This window comes from Mauremys mutica, chromosome 1 (genome assembly GCF_020497125.1).
Source record: "Mauremys mutica isolate MM-2020 ecotype Southern chromosome 1, ASM2049712v1, whole genome shotgun sequence".
NCBI lineage: Eukaryota > Metazoa > Chordata > Testudines > Geoemydidae > Mauremys > Mauremys mutica.
The window spans coordinates 20,993,132-21,015,725 of NC_059072.1; the positions used below are offsets into that span (position 1 = coordinate 20,993,132).

General features: G+C 41.2%; 1 protein-coding gene and 1 long non-coding RNA gene across 4 annotated transcripts in view; one reads left to right on the top strand and one right to left on the bottom strand.

Moving 5' to 3' along the window:
• Positions 1-22,594, top strand: part of PCLO (piccolo presynaptic cytomatrix protein) — a 541,568-nt gene that overhangs the window by 425,473 nt on the left and 93,501 nt on the right. Inside the window, exons 11-17 of one of the 3 annotated variants that reach the window (XM_045030493.1) lie at positions 2,094-2,202; positions 2,840-2,907; positions 3,664-3,875; positions 12,014-12,064; positions 13,758-13,888; positions 15,734-15,760; positions 20,225-20,318. In XM_045030493.1, coding sequence (XP_044886428.1) covers positions 2,094-2,202; positions 2,840-2,907; positions 3,664-3,875; positions 12,014-12,064; positions 13,758-13,888; positions 15,734-15,760; positions 20,225-20,318 — 692 coding nt within the window. Of the gene's footprint in view, positions 1-2,093; positions 2,203-2,839; positions 2,908-3,663; positions 3,876-12,013; positions 12,065-13,757; positions 13,889-15,733; positions 15,761-20,224; positions 20,319-22,594 lie in introns of those variants that run through there. The other 2 variants (XM_045030503.1, XM_045030514.1) reach the window with 2 other exon arrangements.
• On the bottom strand, positions 279-21,314 carry LOC123377513. The gene is made up of 3 exons (XR_006582237.1): positions 21,266-21,314; positions 3,654-3,844; positions 279-388 (listed from the first exon to the last, which is right to left on the bottom strand). It is a non-coding gene; the product is annotated as an uncharacterized LOC123377513 (long non-coding RNA).

Here is a 22,594-nt window from a genome sequence, read left to right on the forward strand (position 1 = left end):
TTTCCCTTTTCTCTCTTTGCTGCTATATGAAAGTGCTGGTTTTAGCTCTTTGCACTGTATTTAATTAATCAATGTACTATCACAGCAAGGCACCCAATTTTCCTCTGTGTTCTTCCTTTCAAAAATATCGTATAGCCAGAGGTTGGCTTGTAAATAGAAATAACTCTAGCCCTCTCCCCTCCAGAAACCCCAATACACCAGTGTGTATGCTACTGTCCACTTACACTGCAGTAAATCAGGAGTTGCTACAATCACTCCAATCAGAATTACTCCTGATATACTTCAGGGTAAGTGAGATTAGAATTAGACTCCATAAATCTTACATCCTAAATAGCAAAACAATTATTTGTGATTCTTCAAAAGCCAGATCGTCCTCTTGAACAATGATCTGTAAATGAAAAGGGGTTTAATTTTAAAGAAAGGTGAATCTATTTTGGTAAGTCTATTAAAAATGTGCTTCACTGCCTTCTGAGCATCACTTCATATTCATTCCTCACATTGTTTGTATTTTCATTGCGATGACACTAAATGACACTAAAATTTCTTGCTGACAAATGCATGAGGAAATATGGTATTTCATATTCTAGTGGTATCCTGGGGAAATGTGGCACAATGGAGTATGATAGCCTATATCTTTTCTCACTCTTTCAGCACTGTATAAATGCATTCCATCTCCTTCAAAAGCAATTAACATTATATTTTACTTCATCTTTTCCTTTGGTTATGAGTTTGTCACTATGTTTTACTTTATTATTTTTCCCCATTTGTTGTATACAACAGCACAGGATTCTCAAAATAGCCATGAGACCCATGTGATGACACAATTTTATCTGTGTAAGTGGCAACAAGCCAAATGATTGTGGTTTTCTTGCTGTGAAAATGATGTGGTTTTAAGATTTTTACCCATTGATTTTAGTGTGCCATTAAGTATTCTGGAACTTGATCTGTTAAGAACCTTTTCCTTCCATAGTTCAAGGGCTGGATTTTGAAACCCATACACTGGTGAGAAGTTGACCTAATTGGGGTTACTCATGTGAGTGACTACTCACCAGTGTAAATGCGGAGTTCACAATCTGGCCCTAATTGGAGAGCTGGCTACTGCTCTATGCTCTGAGCTCCCCTGTTTAACTCAATGGTATGTTCAGTGTAAACATTCTGACCTAAAAAGCTCATTGTAACCAAATAAGATTTCTCATTTGATTAGGTTATGGGCTTGATCCTGCATAGTGCTTACTACTGTAAATTGAATGGCCCAGCTCATCCTGCAAAGACTCCATAGTAAGTCTTGGCAGGATCAGGCCTTAGGACAATTAGAGCAGACACATATAATAATGCATACATTTAGGACAGAATATTGTTCACCACAGACTCAGATTTCCTCCATCCCAGATAGTGAGTTACTTATCTTCCCCCCCCATGCACATGCATCATCCCCCTCCTTCTGCTGAAAGGTGAGTAAGCAGAATTCATGCCTGAACTTGTAAATTTCCAAGGCAATTTATCAAGGCTGGTTTCAGACATTTTGAGTTAGACCTTCACTTGGTGTAAATCGGCCTAACTTCATTGATATGGTCCTCTCTTATTTTATATTTTTAATGACAGAATACAAACAGTGGCCCAGCATTTACACATCTCGCCCACAAAGTTAGGCCATTTCTTACTATATTTCTTACCACAGACACTCAGTAGCTGTTTGCCAGCAAGCTGGGAATGTCATCTTAGCCTAATTCACAGATGTTAGTTAACCAGGAAATGTCTGATGCATAGAATGGTGATTTCTTTAATACATTGGCCAGTGTGCATGTATTTTGGTGTTCTAAAAATCTTTCACTATCATGCAACCCAAACAAAGCATTTTATGCAGTGTGCATGAGCAGCCAGAAGGGCATTCAGCTGCCAACTTAGTCATATAGGTAAGCTGATGGCATCCCAACATTTATTAATCTTATCAGTGTGCAGTGAAAGATGTTTGGTAATGTAATGTACCAAAGACCATGTAAAACAGATTTTCTGAATGTCACATCAAATCATGCACTTTAAAGGCTGGGTCACATAGCAACAGTATTTCACCCTATGCTGTTTTGCTATCCTAGGAATGCAGGTGTTGGAATGGAATGGCATCCCCTTGACTGCAAGAACTTATGAAGAAGTCCAGAGTATCATTTGTCAACAGAGTGGGGAAGCAGAAATATGTGTAAGACTGTGAGTTTTTCCCCATCTTTCTGTTTCCATTTTTTTTGGCTTTTCATGGCTTTTTTTGATTTACAATTGTTAAGGTGGAACCTTTGCTAGCCTTGAGGATTTGTACCTGTATAAACTAGAAAAAGGGTTCAGTGTTACTTTTGGAGGTTTATTTGTTCCATAATAAATCATTAAAAATAAAACAAAGGGATCAGTTAAAAGAGATTTTAGCTAATTATGTTTTTATCCATAATGATGTCTCCCTTTCTAGGACAAATTCTCCTCTCATTACACAGGTACAATCCCATTGAATTCAATGGGGTTGGCCAGTGTAAGGAGATAGGAATTTAGTCTTCTCATGACTTCTGTTGAAACGTGTTATACTAGGATGGACGCTGTAACTCATCTAAACACCATGAGAAATGTATGTATTTTAATATAATCTTACATTCAATTCATTAAAGATTTCACCTTAAAAGAATCATTTTTCTCAACACATTTGACTTTAACAGCATTGCAAAGTTGTATCAGCTAAGAAGGGGCCATGCTTGGGAGCTGCTTTCTGTCATTAATCACGTCTCATTTATTGACTTAATAAAATAACGAGGGTATAAGGAAAGAGTTTCTTTTGTCTCAGGCTTCTCATTGCTTTCTTTAGGGACCTCAACATGCTGTCAGATTCTGAGAATCCCCAGCATTTGGAACTGCATGACCCAGTAAAGGCTGGTAGGTGAAAGCAGATTGCTTTCAAATGTATGGACTGGATGGCCATAAGCACCACAGCTGAAAATTATGAATGATATAGGCAAAGCTTTGTTTGCATTTTAAGCACATAGCAGAAACTCATGAAATGTCTGGTATGTGACTTTATTTTCTAAATTGCTTAAAAAGAAAAGTTCTCTGCTCTGATTAGCTCATGAAGTCTTCCATTCCAGACTTTGGAGTCTCTTTCGTGCTCACATCCTTTCTTAGTCCTTTTTCTTTTTGCATGAATTTGCTCAGCAGTGACTTGAATTTATTACTCAGTCGTTGAAACAAAAGATTTTGGATGAACTCTCATCATACAGGTTCTTAACAAAACTAGAAGAGTTCTAGAAGCTATAGACATGGGGCCAGGACATCAGCTGGTGATTTACACCAGCTGAGGACCTGGCTAATTATCAGCCAAGGATCTGGCCAATCATCTCTAATCTTACTATAATAAAAGCGAACTTCCCTTGCTGGCTAAAGAAGATTCATCCTAAAGGGTTATGCGGTAGCTGGGGTTTGATGACTTGGTGTTGAGTGGGTGGAGAAGGGGACCTGTTGTTTTCAAGGTTTTTTTGCACTGAAATTTGGAGTCAGATCTTCAATTAGTGGAAATAAAAGCAGGCAATCTGACAACTTTGTTTATTTATTTAGTATGTCGACTCACTGCTGGAATAGCCAGAGGACTGAATGGTTTAGCAATTATCAATGTAAAGCTCTTTTACCTTAATCCAGTAGACAAGGCGAAGTCCCCAGGGGTCGATCCTAAGCAGCTGGCTGCGGAGCTCCAAAAGGTTTCCCTACAGCAGTCCCCTTTGGTTGCTTCCTCAGCGGTGGAGAAGGGATCTCATGTCCATTCTGGCACTCCCTCTGCCAGCTCCAGTGCTGTTCCCAGTCCCGGCCAGCCTGGTTCACCCTCAGTGAGCAAAAAACGACACAGCAGCAAGGTAAGATGCTTCCACTTGTGATACACTTCTCAGTGTCCAGTGAGTAAAATGTGGACACAAGAAGTGAGTAATTATCTACCTACATGACCTCTCTACTGTAGCAACAGAGGGACTCACACGTGTAAATAAATTTACCCTCACCACACCCTCATGACAGAGAAGAATGTTATTGTTCCTATTTTATAGGTTTGGAACTGAGGTACAAAGATGATGAGACTTACCCAAGATCACAAAGGAAGTCTATGGCAAAGCCAGGAATTGAACCAAGATATCTTTAGTCCAATTTGAGTGCTTTAGCCAAAAGATTGTCCTGGTCATCCTTCCTCTGGTCTTTCATGTGCATCCTGTCTACTCTGTGGTGAAATACCAGCTTTAGTGAAGCCAGAACTCCCATTGACTCATTTGGTATGTCTACAATGTAATCAATAACCCGTGGTTGGCCCACGCAAGCTGACTTGGGCTCACAGGGCTTGGGCTAAAGGCTGTTTAACTTCAGTGTAGATGTTCAGGCTTGGGCTGGGACCTGGGCTCGAAGATCCTGAAAGATGGGTGAGGTGCAGCCTGAGTCTGAATGTCTACACTGCAGTTGAACTGCCCCATGGCCTGAGCCCTGCAAGCCTGAGTCATCTTGCAGGGGCCAACTACTGGTATCTAACTACAGTGTAGACGTACCCATTGGAGCCAGGACTTCACCCAGAAAAACACAGAGGGAGACTATCTATGCCATGCACAGTGCTGAGGCAAATACTGATATTATAAAGAATAAATAATCATAGTGGCAGCACTGATAAGAATTGCTTTGAGTGCCAGGAAGAGAGTAAACGACTACCTTAACATCAAGCTCTGCCTTTCTCACTAAACAACAGTATGAGTTAGTTATTAACTGTACCCTCTGATCTTCTTTGTCAAATATTGTCCATTTCTCAGCTGAACTGCTTTATGCCTGTGGTATCAGACACATATTCAAAAGGCATTAGCAATATTTTTCATATGGGAAGTTGGGGGGAAAAGGGCTATAAAGTTATGCATCACTTCTCTACATTTTCATCAAAAGATTTGTTGCCTGCAATAGAAATCAATGTTGCAAAGATCACACTCCTTGTGCAATTTGTAAGGAAGAGCGCTCAAATCTTTTCTAAAGGAAGCTAATAGGATAGTGAAAAGCTGAACATTAAGGAGAGTTGGAAATGTGAAAGTAATGCACTGCCTATCTACTTAATTATCTATATTTAGAGCCCTGTATAGGATTTTATAAGGTCTCCCATTATTTTTATCATTATTAATTTATTTACTTGTACCGTGGTAGCACCTAGGAACACCAGGCATGAGGCAGGACCCCATTGTGCTAGGTGCTGTACAAACATAGAAAAAGATGGTTCCTTCCCCAAAGAGCTTACAATCTAAGTAAATCATTGTGGATCTAAGTACCTTCCGTGAGAGGTAAACACACGAATCCCAGACTTACAATCAGGATTTTTTTAGAGAGTTGCTGTGGGAAAGCTGCATCAGTGAAATAGGTTATGCTTTTAATGACGCCCCTTTATGTTTTATGTGAGATCCACAGTCGTGGTCCAGATCCTGAGAAAAGTGTGCGTCTTTTAGTTAAGCGCTTTCCTCTATTTGTTAGCCACTTTAGTTCGGGTGTAAATTATTGTCCTTAAGGGAAAAGGAATAAATATAGTAGGAGGTCAAATTTTTACTGAGGGGGCCTGGCCAGAAATCCCATAGATGGGTTAAACATAAGCTAGTTCATGCCAATAAGGTACATATTAAACACACAAAGTTTCACAGAGGAAAAGCAATCCAATATGCATTATTGCTTTATAAATGTACTTAAAAATTAAGTAAAATGGATCTTGGCATTCAAATTAAGAAGATTAAGTAATTAAAAACCTCTTTTTTTCTGTAAATCATATCAGAAGTATATATTCCCTATATAATAATCATTCCTATCACTGGCATATCATGGCTTCTGTTTCTTGATATACAGAACATGTTCATAACTGTACTGAGATGTTAAATCACAGTATTATAACTTAGTCAATTTGGAGCTCCCTTCTGCTTTTGATTTACAACATTGGCAGTCAGACTACAATCTTGATCCATCACATTTGCAAAAGTTTCATGATGGCCTAAATGTTTCAAAGTGCCTAGGTCTTCCTTTTGGTGGTAGATAAAATCTTCTGCTTAAAGGTTTTTGTATAGCACATTTGATGTACTTCAAAAATGATGTAGGAGTCTCTTTGATATCCTGTAATGCAGATTCCCTCACATTTAATACTTTGTCCCATTACCATAGAGAGTGATAGAGCATAACATCAGAGCCTGGCATTACAAGAGCTCCCCATCACAATAATGACAATCTTCCCTAGGAAGTGTGACAGCATTACAAAGCACCAGTTCTTCTATGGAAAAAGAATCTGAATGATGATGCAGAGAAGGGAGTTAGCATTTTGAGCCATGAATGTGTTATGTCCTGTACAAGTCTATTTTTTTCAAAACGGATGCATGATCATGTTGCAGTTCAGATTACATGCTGGATACTAGGCATCTGGCTATGAAATGTCCTTCAGGAACAATTTTCTTTGCCTCTTAAAGAAGAATAGGCTGCCTTTCTAAGTCCTTAGGGTTCCTAACTCCCTCTGAAGTAGCAGTGAGTTGCTTTTCCTTCTGCCAAATTAATCTTTAATAATGCCCTGATTCAGCAAGATACTTAATCATGTGCCTCACTTTAAGCATGCGGTCAGTCCCACAGAGTGACATTTCAATCAACCGACTTAAAAAAACTCTACTTGAATATTTAAATTGAAGTGTGTGCTTAAGTGTTTTGCTGAATTGGAACATAAAGAATGAATAAGGATCATTTTAAAAGGCTCTAAAATTGTTAAAGCTTAACAGAGGAATTTACAATTTTCCATTCAGTGTATGTGTATTTTTGCAGATACAGATTATGGAGCCCCAGTGACTTCTTAGTTAAAAGGTGTAAATAGCTTTGCATTATAAGTTCAGTTTAGAAAACCGCACAGCCCCTGCTTTCAGCCTAAAGTTTATCTGATGGTGTTTCCTGACAGAAGATACATTTTCTTTTTACCCAATATTTGTGATAAATCAGCTGTGGCATTTTTGAGTTTCTAAGTTTTGAAAAAAATAAGTCTGCATCCACCCTAGAATCTTGTATCTTGTATCTGTTATCCAGCAGCAGTATAGTCCAGTTAACCAATTATACCAGTCTTGTCAGCTTTAGTGTAGACAGACTTCAGCCTTTTTAATCACCATCTCATGAAAACCTGCCCTGCGCTATCAACAAGTAACATTCATCCCTTTACTAAGGGCCAGGAAAAGCCTGTGAACTGACAGAAGCTGGGATTGAATGACAGGGGATGCATCTCTCAATAATTGCCTCTTTCTGCTCATTCCCTCTGAAACATCTAGCACTGGACACTGTTGAAGACAGGATACTGGGCTAGATGGACCATTGGTCTGCCCAGTATAGCTGTTCTTATGTTCTTACGAACCATTTAAACCCTGTTGTGAGGGCTTAAATGGGATTTAAATGATGCATAGGCCATGAATTAAGAAGTGATTTTTAGTCAATAGAGTCTTTGAGTATTTTTTTCAGAGGTTGACTGGCTAATTTTAGGAGTTGTTTGCTCTCAATATTTGCAACTTGGACAATTCAGTTTGGACTTGAAACAGTTTACAAACTCACATGTCTAGTATAGTTTAGCAGCTGTCAGCTGAATCGCTCAGATTAAAGGAGTTTGTAAGGTCTTGATAGCAATGGTCAGAAATTTTTTACTGAAATGATTTTTTGTCAGAAAGTGCAATTTTGAAGAAAATCAAAGTTTTTCTATGGAATTTTTTTCCTGGATTTTTTTCTTTATTTTCCATTGGGAAAAATCTAAATTAAATATTTCAGGTAAGTTTGACCTGAATCAAAATACTTCAGTTTGTTGAGCTGACCTGAAACATTTTGTTTTCAGTCAGTTCAACATTAAACTGCATCTGCCAATGCTGCCGTGGTGCCTCCTGGGAATTGTAGTGCAGGTGCTTCATGTCCTGTTCTCTCCTGTGGGCTAAGCTCCTTGGCTGGACTACATTTCCCTTGATGCACTCCTCCCTCCCTCTGACTGAGCTGTGTGGGGCATTGTGGGAGTTCTGTCACTGCAGTGCATCATGGGAGCTGTAGTGGCCACAGGGGGGATGTTAGGAGGAGTCTGGTAAGAAAAGCAGATTTTTGACAGTTGGGCCAGGACTCTGGTAAGGACAGCCTGTACATATCTCTGTTGAGGAGTACAGATAGGTAGGAGAATGGTAACTTACAAATTCTCCTGGTTGGGGAGGAGGGATTTGTGGCCTTGTGGAGGGGACAGAGCACATTATCATAGATGTGACATGGTCCATTTAAAAATAGATTCATCCCTATGTATCTTGGGTGTATCCACACAGCGAGCTAGTCCTCCAAGTCTGCTTAGTAGGTCAATCTCTATCAGGTATTAATCTTACTCAGAAGCAATGATGCCTTTAGCTCTTCCATTGCCCTTTAATCACTTCTCTGAGAGAAGGAAGTTAGTGCAACAAGGAGCATCAGTAACTCCCATGCACATTTCTGCTAGGAATCTACTGGGTTTTTTTGTGGGGATCATGCCTCAAAGAGCATAAGCTCCCCATTCTCTGCCATCCATATGGATTTTGACACATGTGCATTACTCTCCCACTTCTTCATGTCATGTCTACTTCCTACCCGTCTTCCAGCCCCTTTGTTCCCATCTTCACCGTGCAGCACAGGGAAGCAGAGTTCTGCATAATGAGGCACTATGACCGTGGATTAAGCAAATTCAAGGCCGATGCATATTGCAAGGAAAACTTCATAATAGTTTGTACTCACTCATGGATTCTGAAACAGCTGCAACATTTAAAGATAAAGACCTAGGAGTCAAGATAGACAGTGTATGCACTGGCAGTCCAAAGATCAAGTAAGAGATTAGGCTGCATTAAGAACTCAGAAAACAATATCGAAAATATGATTATGTCTTTATATAAATTGATGGTTTGTCCTTAGCCTGAATATTTAATTGACTTTTGGTAACCTCATTTCAAAAAGAGCACTGCAGAAATAACTAAGGCCAAACAGGGCACTGAAAGCAACTAGAGACAAGGAGATTCTTTGAAAAAGATCAGGATTCATTTCACTGTTAGTGTAAGCATGTGTAACCCTACAGAAGTCTGTGGAGTTAGACCCACTTATGGCATCCGCAAATTTGGCCTCAGGCTGTTTAGCGTGTAAAGAAGACGAGTAAGAGGAGACATATTAGGAGACAGCATAGGAGTATAACATTAAAAAATGTTGAGAAGCCTATTTATTATCATAAAAAATACCTAGCCAGGTCTCAGAACCCTTTACAAAGGAGGCATCATTACCCACATTTTACATATGGGGAAACTGAGTCACAGGCCTGTGTAACCAGTTGCCCGTGGTCATCCAGTAATCCAGTGAGCGAGCTGAGGCTAGAACTCAGGTCTCTAGAGTCATATTTAACAGTCTTATTTAACCAGTCTCCTAATAAAATAACAAGGAGAAACTGGATGAAATGTGTAGACAATAAACTTACAAATTCCTGTTAAAGAATGTTTTATGTAACGTAGAATTAATTTTATAATTGTCCCCCAGAGCAATGAGTCCAATCGCTTTGTAAGATTCTAAAAAGGATTAGACACAGACCAGATGCGTGACAGTAGTCTCTGCTGATGCACTAGCCATAGGAGAAAAATTACCAGGGTCACCAATTCTCAATACTCTCCTAACGCACAACCATTTGGGGGCCGGAAGATGTGTTTCCCCATGGCACTTATTCATGTGACATTAATGTGGCAGGAGAGGGTGGGGTATTCCTCCAAACACTGGGTACAAGCCAGCGTCAAAAAAGAATTCCTATGTTCATATTAGAGATTGCCCTGAAGTACAACATTTGGATATAGGGGTTAGGTTCATCTCCAGCTTCTGCAGAATTTTATGATATTTATTGGTAGAATACATTGGGCCAGTTTGTGCCTATCCTTTGTGCAGAGGTGGGGGAAGAGCACAAAGAGTTTTTTCCTTCACCTCCTCCCTATGTGAGTCACCCTGAGCGAGGTCCAGCAGCAATTGCAGTCCTTACTAGAGCTGGGTGGGGAAATGTAGTTCTAGTTTTTTTGGAGGATTTTGATATTTCAAAATTTGGTTTCATTCCGATTCAAGATTTTCTGCAAAAGGGAGCAAAGCCCTGGCTCCAGGGCAGTCTGCCTGGTGCGCTGACTGGGTACCAGGGATCTTAGGAGCTCAGGCTACCAAGGAGCCATGAGCTTGGGAGCTGGGGCTTCCAGGATCTTGGCTCCCTGCTGGATGTGCTGCTGAGGATCTGGGTGTGACTCATGAGAGCTGGCAGGAAACAAGGCAGTGTTTAATCCTGTCTGGTTTCCAGTGGAGTTTCCACTGAAATTGAACTGATTCTGCAGAACCTTTTGATTTCAACAAATTGCAAATTCCAGCAAAATAGTATTGCATCTGAATTTTTCCAGCCAGCGCTAATTCCTACACACAAGGAGACTAGGGAACTTCTCCCATTTAGTGCACCCAAGGAGGAAAGGACACTGGATTACCCTTAGGCATGGTTCAACATATGCACAACCCAGAGCTCCAACCCCTGCTCTTGGTCTCATCTTGAACTGTTGCTTTTAAATGCATTGACAAATTCTCTTTGATCCTTTGAGGACTGCAGTAGCCATGAAACATATTTTACAGCATGACCTTAGCACAGCAAGAGGTGTTGTATTGACCTAGAATCCTGGCAGGTTGAAATTCACATCTACAAGTTAGAAGGAGGTCAATCTTCTGAGCATTTGGTTACTGGCTGTAAGAATAGTGAGTTTGTCTTTGTTTGGAACTTTCATTGTAAGCTGCATCAACCAAAGAATCAGGTATGGAGAGAATATAAAAGTATTGAAAACTTTGCTGTAGAACCTGATAGACCCTTGTTGCAGGACCAGCCATTGGAAGAATGGACGCAGCTCCAGGCTGGCTCAAGGACACCATCATATAATGAAACAGGATATCAAACAAATGGTGAAATTGTTCTTAAACTGAAGAAACATAATTATCTAAGGACACTTTTGTCCTTGTCAGCAATTCATGGACCTCAAAAAAGGAGAATAAATAGGAAGAGGCAGGGATATACGGAGATTTGAAGAAAGGGACCAGAAGCTTAAATTTGATGTGATAATAGATGGGGAGCCAGTGGAAGGATTCAAAGAGGGGAGTGACATGAACAAGTTGATGGGCAAGGATGATGATACTTAAGAATCAATGAATGAACTATCAACAGAAACTGATTTGGAATTGTAACATCCACTTGAAAATTCACTCACTTTCATCCTCTCCTCTGTGATCATCCATGAAATTATAAGAAAATAATTGACCTTGACCTAAAGTAGTTTAATCCATGCATTTCTACAGAAATACAGCTGTCTCATCTCTGCAAAGTCAATTAGGCATGGTCTACACCTAAAAATTAAATTGACACAGCTACCTCACTCAGAGCTGTGAAAAATTTCACACCCTGTGTGACGTAGTTAGGTCAACCTATCCCCTACTGTAGACACATCTAGGTCGATGGAAGAATTTTTCCATAGACCTAGCTTCCACCTTTTGGAGAGGCGGATTAACTACCTCTGCCTCTTCTTTTGATGTCATCTACAGTCCAGAGGCACCGCTGCAGCTCCATAGCATTGTTGCTGTAGTGTAGATTTACCCTTAATCTCTGTGCTCCAGTTCCCTCTCTATAAAATGAGAATGATACTACATTCTTTCCCTTCTGAATGTTGTCTGTCTTATCTGTTTAGACTGTAAACAGTTTGGGGCTGAGACTGTTTCTTGCTCAGTGTTTGTACGATACCTAGCATAAAGATCTCAGGTGAGGTCACTAGGTGCCAATAATAATAAGTAATAATAAATAATAAATTAATAGCTGGAGTCAGAAGAAAAGTGGCTTTCTACGGTAAATGGTAGGTAGAGCAGTGTGAACAGAGATTTGTAAAAATGTTACTAGTGAAAGACTATTATGTTTAATCTATGTGTCTCTCTATATTTTTTCATATGGCAGCCCACTGAAGCCACAAAGTCCACATCCCATCCAATCACTGGAGAAATTCAGGTAAATACATACAGAATTTATTGCAGCTGAACGTGTTTAGGTTTAGAATAAATTTTCAGAAGGGAACCTGTGCTGTGTGATTTGGGCTGATTCTGAGGTAATTTGGACCCCTTGAAATGTCACTAAAGGCAATGGGATGACATGGGGTTTAATCAGTGCCAGATTTGGACCTCTGACGTTATTATCAGTCTGTGCAATACAAGATCAATTCAACAGTAGCATGGGAATTCCTACTGATCTCAAAAGGGCTACAAAATAAATTGAATGTAATTCCAATCTGTAATCCTTAGACACTCACTGTGATTCACTTCAGAAGATCTGACACTGAATATATATGCAAGCAAAGTTGTGGATTTTCCAAGATGCAGTTCAATTTTTTCCATAGAGTGCTGAGTAGCTGAATATATCTGATATGAACTGACCTCAGTGATGGTTTAAAAATAAAAAAGTTCACTAAACTCTGGAAATGAAAGTTTGGGGGGCATAGAAAATGCTGCTCTTGGGATTGCCTCCCAGTTCCATGTGAGCTCTTATTTCAGGGTCACCTTACTCAAATGCGAGTCCCACTGACTTCAAAGTGCAGGCAGGCCCCCACGGAGTGGGTAAGCTCCCAACCTCATGGCTGGAAGCCCTTTCTGCTGCTGCTAGGGAGCTGGGGAAAGCAGGTGGTAGCACCTTTCCTTCTCTGTCTACATCTGTCCCCTTAGTCCACTTCCTACAGTGGCTCGGAGAGACAAGTGTCTGTGGTTTAAAGCAAGACAGCCTAGAGGAATAGCTGGCTCTGGCAGACTCTTTTGTTAACTCTTAGCAGATAGGTATAAGGAGCAGAGACACTGATAGTTTGTGGATACGGGCCAGCTCTACCATAGGCGCAGAGTGAAGAAAATGACAGCACCACCAGAGACATGGGGGAATGAAGAATGGAGCCAAGAGAGTCTTGTAGAGTCAAGAGAAGATGACACAAGTTAGGATGAACATTTAGAGTGTGTGGGGGGAAAAGCCCATTTCAAATTATGGGGAGGGTCCACTTTGAACCTGTGTGAGTGAATATTGGCTACTCCCCTGACTGATTGGGAACAATCCTGTACTGTCAACGGGATAGACTGAGATGGCTTCTGGTTGTGAGTGCATAAGACTGACTGATGGAGCCCACACCACCATGCTGGTTTTAGACTCTGTAACAGAGGTCTCTAGTGTAAGAGCTAAGGCTGTTGGCCAGGTCATTCTCTTTTTTTGTGGAGGCGCAAACAATCATTTTAGCAGGAAGCGGAATCTGTTTCTGTGCTCCCAGGTCACTGGAAGGTTAAATCATCTGCTGAAATGAGCCACTTGTCAGGTAGATGTGAATAGGTGTTGTTGCATTAAATAGCAGCAAAGAATCCTGTGGCACCTTATAGACTAACAGACGTTTTGCAGCATGAGCTTTCGTGGGTGAATACCCACTTCTTCAGATGCAAGTCTTGCATCTGAAGAAGTGGGTATTCACCCACGAAAGCTCATGCTGCAAAATGTCTGTTAGTCTATAAGGGGTGCCACAGGATTCTTTGCTGCTTTTACAGATCCAGACTAACACGGCTACCCCTCTGATACTTGCATTAAATAGACATTTATGCAAAGGAGTTCAGGGGAAAATTGAATTCTTTAGTAAGCAAAGGAAAAAAATAATCCTCAAGTATTTTAATGCCCTCTCTAGCTTCAAATCAATTATGACAAGCACCTTGGCAATCTTATCATCCACATTCTTCAAGCAAGAAACCTTGCTCCACGAGACAACAATGGCTATTCTGACCCTTTCGTTAAAGTCTATCTACTTCCAGGGAGAGGGTAAGTGGAGGGGAAATTTCAGCTTGAACTCTGTTGCTTTTCATTTGTCTTTGATGCCAGTCCTGAATAACAGAACTTAGATTAAAGCTTCAGAAAATCTGTTTAGTATCAAGCAGCACTGAACATCTCTTTATTTTTTTAACAAGACACTGCAACTAAAGCGCCCAATCCTATTTCATGTGAAATCCATGTGAGTTTTGTCATTGATTTCAGTGGGATCCGAAGCAGGCCTGTAGATTTAATCTTTGTTTTGAATTTTTACAGAATAAAAGTCACACACATGCACAAATTATGTTAAAATAACATTGTGGTCTGGTGAAACCTGCCAGATCCATGGAGTTCAGAGTTCTCCTTAGGAATCTGTCTTTAACTCAGTAGCTCTGCCTGTTTTTTCTGGTTTTTATGTGTTTGGGAGACTGTAATGAAGGACACTGCAAGGTGAGACTAGGGTGAAATTTCATCTATAACTCACATTTTTTTTCTAGTTTTTGTGAATTTAAACCAAGATTTGCCATGTTAATTCCATATACAATAATCCACATACAATACTATATATATATCCACATACAATACTATATATATATATATAATGTGATCATGGAACGAGATCTTTATGGTCAAGTTTTCAAATTGCCTCTCTAATTGCAACCATATAATTTATGGACACACATGCACTAAACTCCATAATGGCATTATGTGAGCAAACTATGTAAATACGTGCAGATATATTTGTGTGCACAATTCAGCATTTGTTTTGCACCTACAAATGGATTTGCCTGCAATTTTGGTAAGTGTAGCTGATGAGGCTGTTTTTTAAATTTTACACTTATTACCCAAATGTTCAGTTTAGGATGGAATTTCTGAACTATGGTTCCAATTCAGCAAAGTACTTAACCACATGTATAGTAAACGCACATGAATTGTTCCATTGAAATCATGGCTGATTCAGGCTATAAAGGGCTCAATCCAGGGCCGGCTCCAGGCACCAGTGGAGGAAGCACGTGCCTGGGGCGGCACATGCTAAGGGGCAGCATTCCGTCCATGCTTGGGGCGGCACAGTCCAGGTGGATTTTTTTTTTTGTTGCTTTGGGCGGCAAAAATGGCTCAGTCTTGCTCCCAGAGAAATTGGTCATGAAACTCTCATTGAAATCAGAAGGTTCAAAATGGCTAGAAAAGACAATTTATGATGGCTACATAGTAAATCCTTACATATTGCGACATCTGCAGTTCCATTTTATGTAAAAACTGAGTTTTAATTACTTGTGCCTATTATCATATGGGAAGGGGTGTGTGTGTGTGTGTGTGTGTGTGTGTGTGTGTGTGTGTGTGTGTGTGTGTGTGGAGGGGGGGAATGGCTCTGATTTTGTAGAAATAAGACTTTAAATTAGACATAGGTCCAAGCTACAAAGTTCTGACCTGAATTCAAATCCAGATCCAAATGGTGACAAAGTTCTGGGGCATTTACATTTCTCTTGTGGTTTGGGCCCATTTCTAGTTCAAACTATGATTAATGTTATCATTCACAGTGGGACATATTGCTTTGGGGATTCTTTGTACATACCGCTGACAATTAAAGTGGAGAGATGCTCAGCAAATTTATTACTTTTATGTAAATACAAATGCATTCACTGATTGCGGATCCGTGTCTTTCCTTTGATCTAGTTCAATCCACATCAAAATTTGTATTGTTAATGTCTGTTTCCTGCGATTCTGAAACTAGGAACTGCTCATTTATTATTCACATGTTCTCTCTTTCGTTTCTGTCTATTCTCATTTTCTCTCATGCTGCTTCCTCTACTTTCCCATCTCTTTTGATTACACTGTCTCCTCACTGGGTCCATGCAGACAAGTCATGGTTGTCCAGAATGCAAGGTAGAGTGACTTATCTTTCAATTTTATTCTTTGAAGCATGCGTGCATCAATTATCTTATGCATGTACCTGTAGATTTTCCTTGAGTTCTGATGACCTATCAATCCCGGCACCAAGACTGGTGTTGCTGTTCACTATCTAATGAATCTGATTTCCAGGAGAGAAAGAAATTTAGGGAAAAAATTGTTGTGGTTCCTGATGCAGTAACGTTTTAGGATCAAACTCTGTAGTCCTTAATTATTTAAAACTTCCAGTGAAGTGAATGGGAATTTTGTTCAATCAAGTACTGTGTAAATTGGTCCTTACTCTTTGATGCTTGTGATTAACTGTGAACTTGTCACGTAACATTCAGCAGAGGTTCCTGCTGAGAAACAATCAGAGATGCTGACGTTATTTGGGAGTGACCTGTCAATTCAAAGGAAAATGGCATATTTGTCAAAAAAAAAACCCAAAAAAACTTGTTTTGACTAAAATTTTCTGACCAGCTCCAACCCATAGTAACGCCAGATACAATTCAATCCTCTAGCCTCACATTTACTTAAAGAGGAAAATTTAAGCAGGCCAATAGATGGCTTTTTAATGAACAAATTCTGCTCTGCCTAAGATCACTGTTATTTCATAATTAATATAATTATATAATTCACATATTCAAATGTTAATTTTTACATGTAAGAGTTGTATAATACTTCCTTTATTCTATAAGTAATGTATTGTTTTACTGCATATAGCAGCAGAGTATAAAAGGGGAAATCCAGAGACATGATAAAGAAAAGGAAGAGCCTGAGTTTGTGTTCTTTCCACATATGGCATGTCCTATGAGTTTGAAGTATGAATTCCGTTGGGAGTAGACTAGTTTTAATGAAGGTGTTATATCAAAGCATCACCATCTGTTAATCACAGGCAAAGGGAAAAGTGGTAATCTAGTGGGACAGATCCAATGTATTTGCCAGGTCTTTCTTTTTAAAATTGTACAGTCCTTCAAGTGGCATTTTGCTTTGTGTGGGCTTTTCTAGATATAGTCAATTTTAAAAAAAAAATTTATTTCTGTGCAACAGACTCAGTCCCTTTTTGCAATAGCACTTCAGGCCAAATTCTGCTCTCACGGATATAAAATTGGAGTAACTCAGGGTCAGCCTTAGGGAAAATGATGCCCTGGATTAATTTATATTTTGGCGCCCCTGAAACAGGCAGCTGACCAGGCCCCCTGGCCCCCACCGGCTCCCCCATAATATCTCTGTGCCACCATGGGGTCTCCAGGCTCCCCACTTTCATTCCGCCCAGGCCCCACTGCCTCCCGCCAGTGCTTAATTTATAATGAGCGAGGTACCGGGGCTCACCCCAGTAAGCCTTGACACAAATTAAGCACTGGTTGGGCAGCTCAGAAATTCCCTCTCTGTGCAGCCTGGCCTGGATGGCCGGAGAGCAGCAGCTGGTGGCCAGGTGCCCAGCTCTGAGGGCAGAGCAGCTGCCATGGGTGCCTGGCCAACAGCCGCCGCACTCTAGCCGTCCAGGCCGGGCTGCACAGAGAGGGAATTTCTGAGTCTGGAGCCTTCCCCGGCCATATATGTCCTGACCACTGAGCCCGCGGGAAGGGGAGAGCAGGGGCTGGCCCACTGGCTCTGCAGGGGAAAGCCCTGTTGCCTGTGCCTCCCCGCCAGGCTGGCAGCTCCAGGTGGCATCACCTGCCCCCCTGCCTGGCTCGCCAGTGGCTCCAGCCCCAGGCTTGCCCACCCTCCCCACCCCGCTCCGCAGTCCAGGCCCACCAGATTGCAGCACCAGATGGTGCCCCCCCCACCCCGCTCACTGACCACGGCGCCCTGGGCAGTCACCCACGTTGCCCACCCCTAAGACTGACACTGGAGTAACTTCACAGGAATTACTCCTGATTTACAGTGGTATCAAGGAGACAAGCAAGGGGCAGGGAGTCTAATCCCCTACCCACTTTCAAAAACCAAGAAATCCTTCCCCTGAAACCAGTAGATCCCCTGAGTACTAGAGTCATCCAGACCAAGTTCCAGTGCCTCTGAACTGTCTTCAGGCTCCTATGTTCCCCCTTCACCCTCCCCCGCCCGCCAGATAGGAGGGAAATGGATTCCATAAGAATGGCCCTACTGGGTCAGACCAAAGGTCCAACTAGTGCAGTATCCTGTCTTCCGACAGTGGGCAGTACCAGGTGCCCCAGAGGTAATGAACAGAACAGGTGATCATCAAGTGATCCATCCCCTGTCGCTCATTCCCAGCTTCTGGCAAACAGAGGCTAGTGAAAGGGGAGTCTGGGCAAATTAATTTTTACAAGTCGGCGTTAGCTGATCAGCAAAAGATACTCAACTGAGGAGTAGTGGGAGGACAGAGAGACGCTTGCCCCAGTCCTTCCCCTTCTCAACTTACCCCATCTCCAGATGTGCAGAGACAGCTTCAGAAAGGGCAAGGGAGGGGCTTGCGAGCAAGGGAACGGGGGGAACATGCCACTGAGTTTGTCTGGTTTTCTTAACAGGCATAAATATTTAAGTGGACCATGAAATAGGATTAGTCATCATAGCCCTTCTGCTTCCCGGAGAGGCTTACGGTTTGGTGGTGGTAGTGGAGGTGGTTGTTTTTGCCTTCTTTGTAAGGAATGCAGAGTAATAAGACTGTAGGGTTAATATCTTTTTAATGTACACTCATTCCCCCTGAAATCCCATCCATATCTTTCTTACTGATACATGAAAAAAATAAAAAGAGAAAGAGCTCCTTTTTTAACAGATATCATTACACTCTGAGGTTGTCAGGCCCAATCGCATTATGGACACATTCTGCTTTCCTCTTAAGTGGAAGTGGGAAGATACTCTGCTTTACAAACCACAATGCCCTACACGTTTTGTAGGAAATTGGAGGACAGCAGTACATCATGTTTTGAAAGAAAATGAATGGGGCTGTGTGGAATGGGCTAGGTGTGGGATGCAGAATCACTGCAAGTCACTGACTTTATAAAGTGTCGCTCAGAACTGAGTGTATGAGGAAAAGAGGCAGGAGAGGGATTTCATATCCCTGTCACTGTGATCACAAATGCCTCGTTATTATGGAGCAGACCTCAGATATGCTGTATGTTCCCCAGTGACTGTGATATAATACAGTGTCTGAGAGAGGAGAATGTGGGCCTTTGGGCCTTTCTGAAAAATATGTCTGTAGAAAAACAGATATGAGAAAATAGAGTAGAGCCTGTCAGACAATGGTAAGTATTTTCTGTGGAAATTTTTAGAAAGAACTTTTTGCACAATTGATTTCAGTGGGGCCACTTGTATAGTATAATGCATCGTTTGATATGAGTAAGAGTATCAGACTATGACCGCTGTGTCCAAAGCTGTAATAATGCAAGTACTCAAAATGAGGCAATCTGTACTGGTTTTTTCTCCATTAGGCAGAGGTGGGAAATTGTATTTGCCAAAAGCACAGGGACAAATCAAGCTGGGAAATATTACTTTTGCACTTTCAGAGTGGTCTTACAAACAAAGAAGAATAATCAAAATAAACCAATCTTCAAGTCTTTGATTGTTCCTTTACATTAGGGCCATGTTTAAATGTAGATAAAAGAGCAGTTACCTTTCATTTTAGCAAAAAGTTTCTGCACTTTAAATCTATTTGGGTTCTCAGAATCTTAGAAGTTCTTGGTATTCTCTTAGGTAACCTATGACATCTTTTCCATTAACATTTTATATTAAATTAAAATCGGTATGCAAGTGGATCTAGCACCAGGGCTTGTAGTGCCCAAGGAATCCATAATGTATGAAAGGTGAGTGCATTACTTGCTCTGCATCCAGGAAATGCAGAGTATAATTGAGTATATTTCAGCTCCTTTTTAATGCAGGTAATTCAGCCAAACCTCTTATACTTGCCTATTGATAAAAACAAGGTTGATGCACTTCTATGCTTGGCCTCACTACAGTTAGAGGCGAAGCCAGAGAACAGAATCAATATGAAATTAGTGTTTCTATCATTAGCAGTATATCAGTGTACCATGGCTTTCATTTAATGTTCCTATAAGATGAGATTCCTATGATTAAAGAATACAAAATAAAAATAAAATGGATTAAGCCTACCTAAATGCGAACAGAAAGATGTTCTTTGGGAAAGAAACACATTATCATTTACAGTTGTAATTAAAGCCCTGCTCTAAAGAGGCAGGAGGTATTTATAACTACAGTTTAAAAAAAAAAAAGCTTGTGTTTCCTGATGCTGGAGGTTGAACAGTTTTCTTGTAGGCAGGCTGAGCTTTCAGAAGGCTCAGAAGGTCAGGTTTTTAAAGACAGCATCATGAAAGCATGGTACAGCAACTTGGGCAATGCAGTTAAAGAAGGTAGGCTCTCATTGTATTCTTATAGCCCTGAGTTGTTTTAGTTTTTTCTATTTCCATGAACTATATTCTGCACAAGAATGGAAGGAAACAAAAGAGGACTAATGTAATGTTCCCTTCCTTTGTTCAAATTCAGTGCTGAGTACAAGCGGAGGACTAAATACGTGCAGAAAAGCTTGAATCCCGAATGGAATCAGACGGTCATTTATAAAAATATCTCCATGGAGCAGGTGCGTGACTATTAGCACTATCCACTGTGATTTTCTGTTCTGTCTGTTATTTGTATGGCCAATGACTGTCATTGTGGAATCAGGGGTGATGTTGGAGGGAGTTCATCCCCCTGAGAAATCCTGCTACCAAATTGAAGGGAAGCTTAAATGATTTCCTTGCCTCTGATAGAGTTCAGACCTTCTACAGATACAGTTTGAACATCCCTGACAGAGATTTAGTTGTCCCTTCAACACATAAAAATACTTCCCAGTAGTATTTTTTTTAAACTTTGGAATTCACCAGATTGCACCTACTACCAGCTATTTAAAAAGGGGTTTGGAGGCAAATACCCTTGATCCCTCTATTAGTTCTATACGCACATACACATCATTTAAAATCACACTAGGTCAACACTACTATGCTGCAGAATCAATATACTTAGTGTATTTTCCAGGGATAAAGTATAAGTAAGTTCAGCAAGCACATTTAAGTAATAGTAGGAGATATACCTATCTCCTAGAACTGGAAGGGACCTTGAAGGACCAAGTACTGATTTTTTCCCCAGATCCCTATGTGGCCCCCTCAAACCCAGGGTTGTGAGTTCAATCCTTAACAGGCTAATGCTCAAACCACTGAGCTATCCCTCCTCCCCCTTAACATAAGCTTGTTTACCAAGTGGTGTCTTTGTCTCACTGTCTGGAGCGGCTCACTACCTTGAGTGCCAACTTCAGGGCAGACTGTCAAGAAGCAGGGGAAAATCTCCAGCCTGGTTGTATGTTCTATAATTAGATTTCACCAATCTACTAACAAGTGTGATCTCCTAAACCACTATACCAGTCTTACCCTGGAGTCACAGAGAGTCCAATTGCCACCCGGGAAAGCTGGACTTTATAATACGTGGTTGCTTTACACCAAAAATCACAACAATATTCAGGTTAGTCCCCGTCCCAAAGGTCCAGTCACTTACCTCCGGCCAGTTGTACTCAGACCTCAACCCAAAGACAGTGCTTGTAGCCAATCCTGTAACAAACCAGCCAAAGGTTTAGGAACTAGGAAAAAGAAATGAGAGTTCTTTACAAAAGTAAAGCAGGCAAGCATACACCCACAAATGAGTTACAGTCAGCTTTCAAAATGTAATAGAAACGTCTGTAGTAGGCAGACTCTGTATATCCCTTAGGGCTAACCCAGGCAAAACATGCTTAGAAAGCCTCACCCCTCAGAGTTCAAGCAGCAGAAGAATAATAAGTTCTCCTCAACAGGCATTTTTATTCCCTTCCCCCAGCATCCCAGTCAGGGCCGGCTCCAGGCACCAGCAAGCAGCTGCTTGCGGTGGCCAAGGGTGAGGAACGGCACGTCCGGGTCTTCGGTGGCAATTCGGCGGCGGGTCCCTCACTCCCTCCCGGAGCGAAAGACCAGCCGCCGAAGACTGAAGCGGCGGCGGTAGAGCTGCAGATCGCGATCGCGGCTTTTATTTATTTATTGCTGCTTGGGGTGGCAAAAACCCTGGAACTGGTCCTGATCCCAGTGATAAAATGAGGAGTTGGGCACGTAATCTCTTCAGGGCTGTGGGAGAAGCAATCAACAAAGTCCTTGTTCCACAATGGCCCATTTGGATTCAATAGTCTTTCCTTATGGGCAGAAGATAACGCCTTCTGTAGGAATCCAGCATTTTGCATTAGGTGAAGTCTTTTTTTATCGTTTAGTGAGCTACATAGTTTCAAAACAAACATTTTACTGTTATAGAACAAACACTTCAGTACTAGCTTATAGCATGGTTTTAAGTGAGATGATGCATGCAGCAATTTACAGGCATTTCATAAAGTCTAGACACATAGGTATAAATCCAGTACCTATCTTAACAATACTACACAGGTCAGACTGACTGGTTTACTGTTATGCATTTGTCAGTGTTCAGTGAGGCTTAAGGGCTTGGCATTAGTTGGCACCTGGTCTGGTGGCATCACAGTCTTCTTTTGAGACAGCCTCGTTAGTTGACGACCATCAACGTATCTTCCTTCCTGACTGCCTGGCGTTTGGTAGGTCTAAGATGCACTTGCTCAGTCTCGGGATTGTAACTTGAGACTCAGGCTTTAGGCGTGTTTCCAGGCCTGTGAGGCTGCATCCAAGATCCCAGCACTTTCAGCAATGCTACAGCTGCAGGCGTGGCAACTCTGAAAGTGATGTTGAATTGACTAGAGGGGGTGAGTCAAGACATAGGGCATGTCTAAGATGTAGAAGCGAGAAGTCTTGCTCCCTACAGTCGTCCAGATTCACTTGTACTAGGGGTTCTATCGTT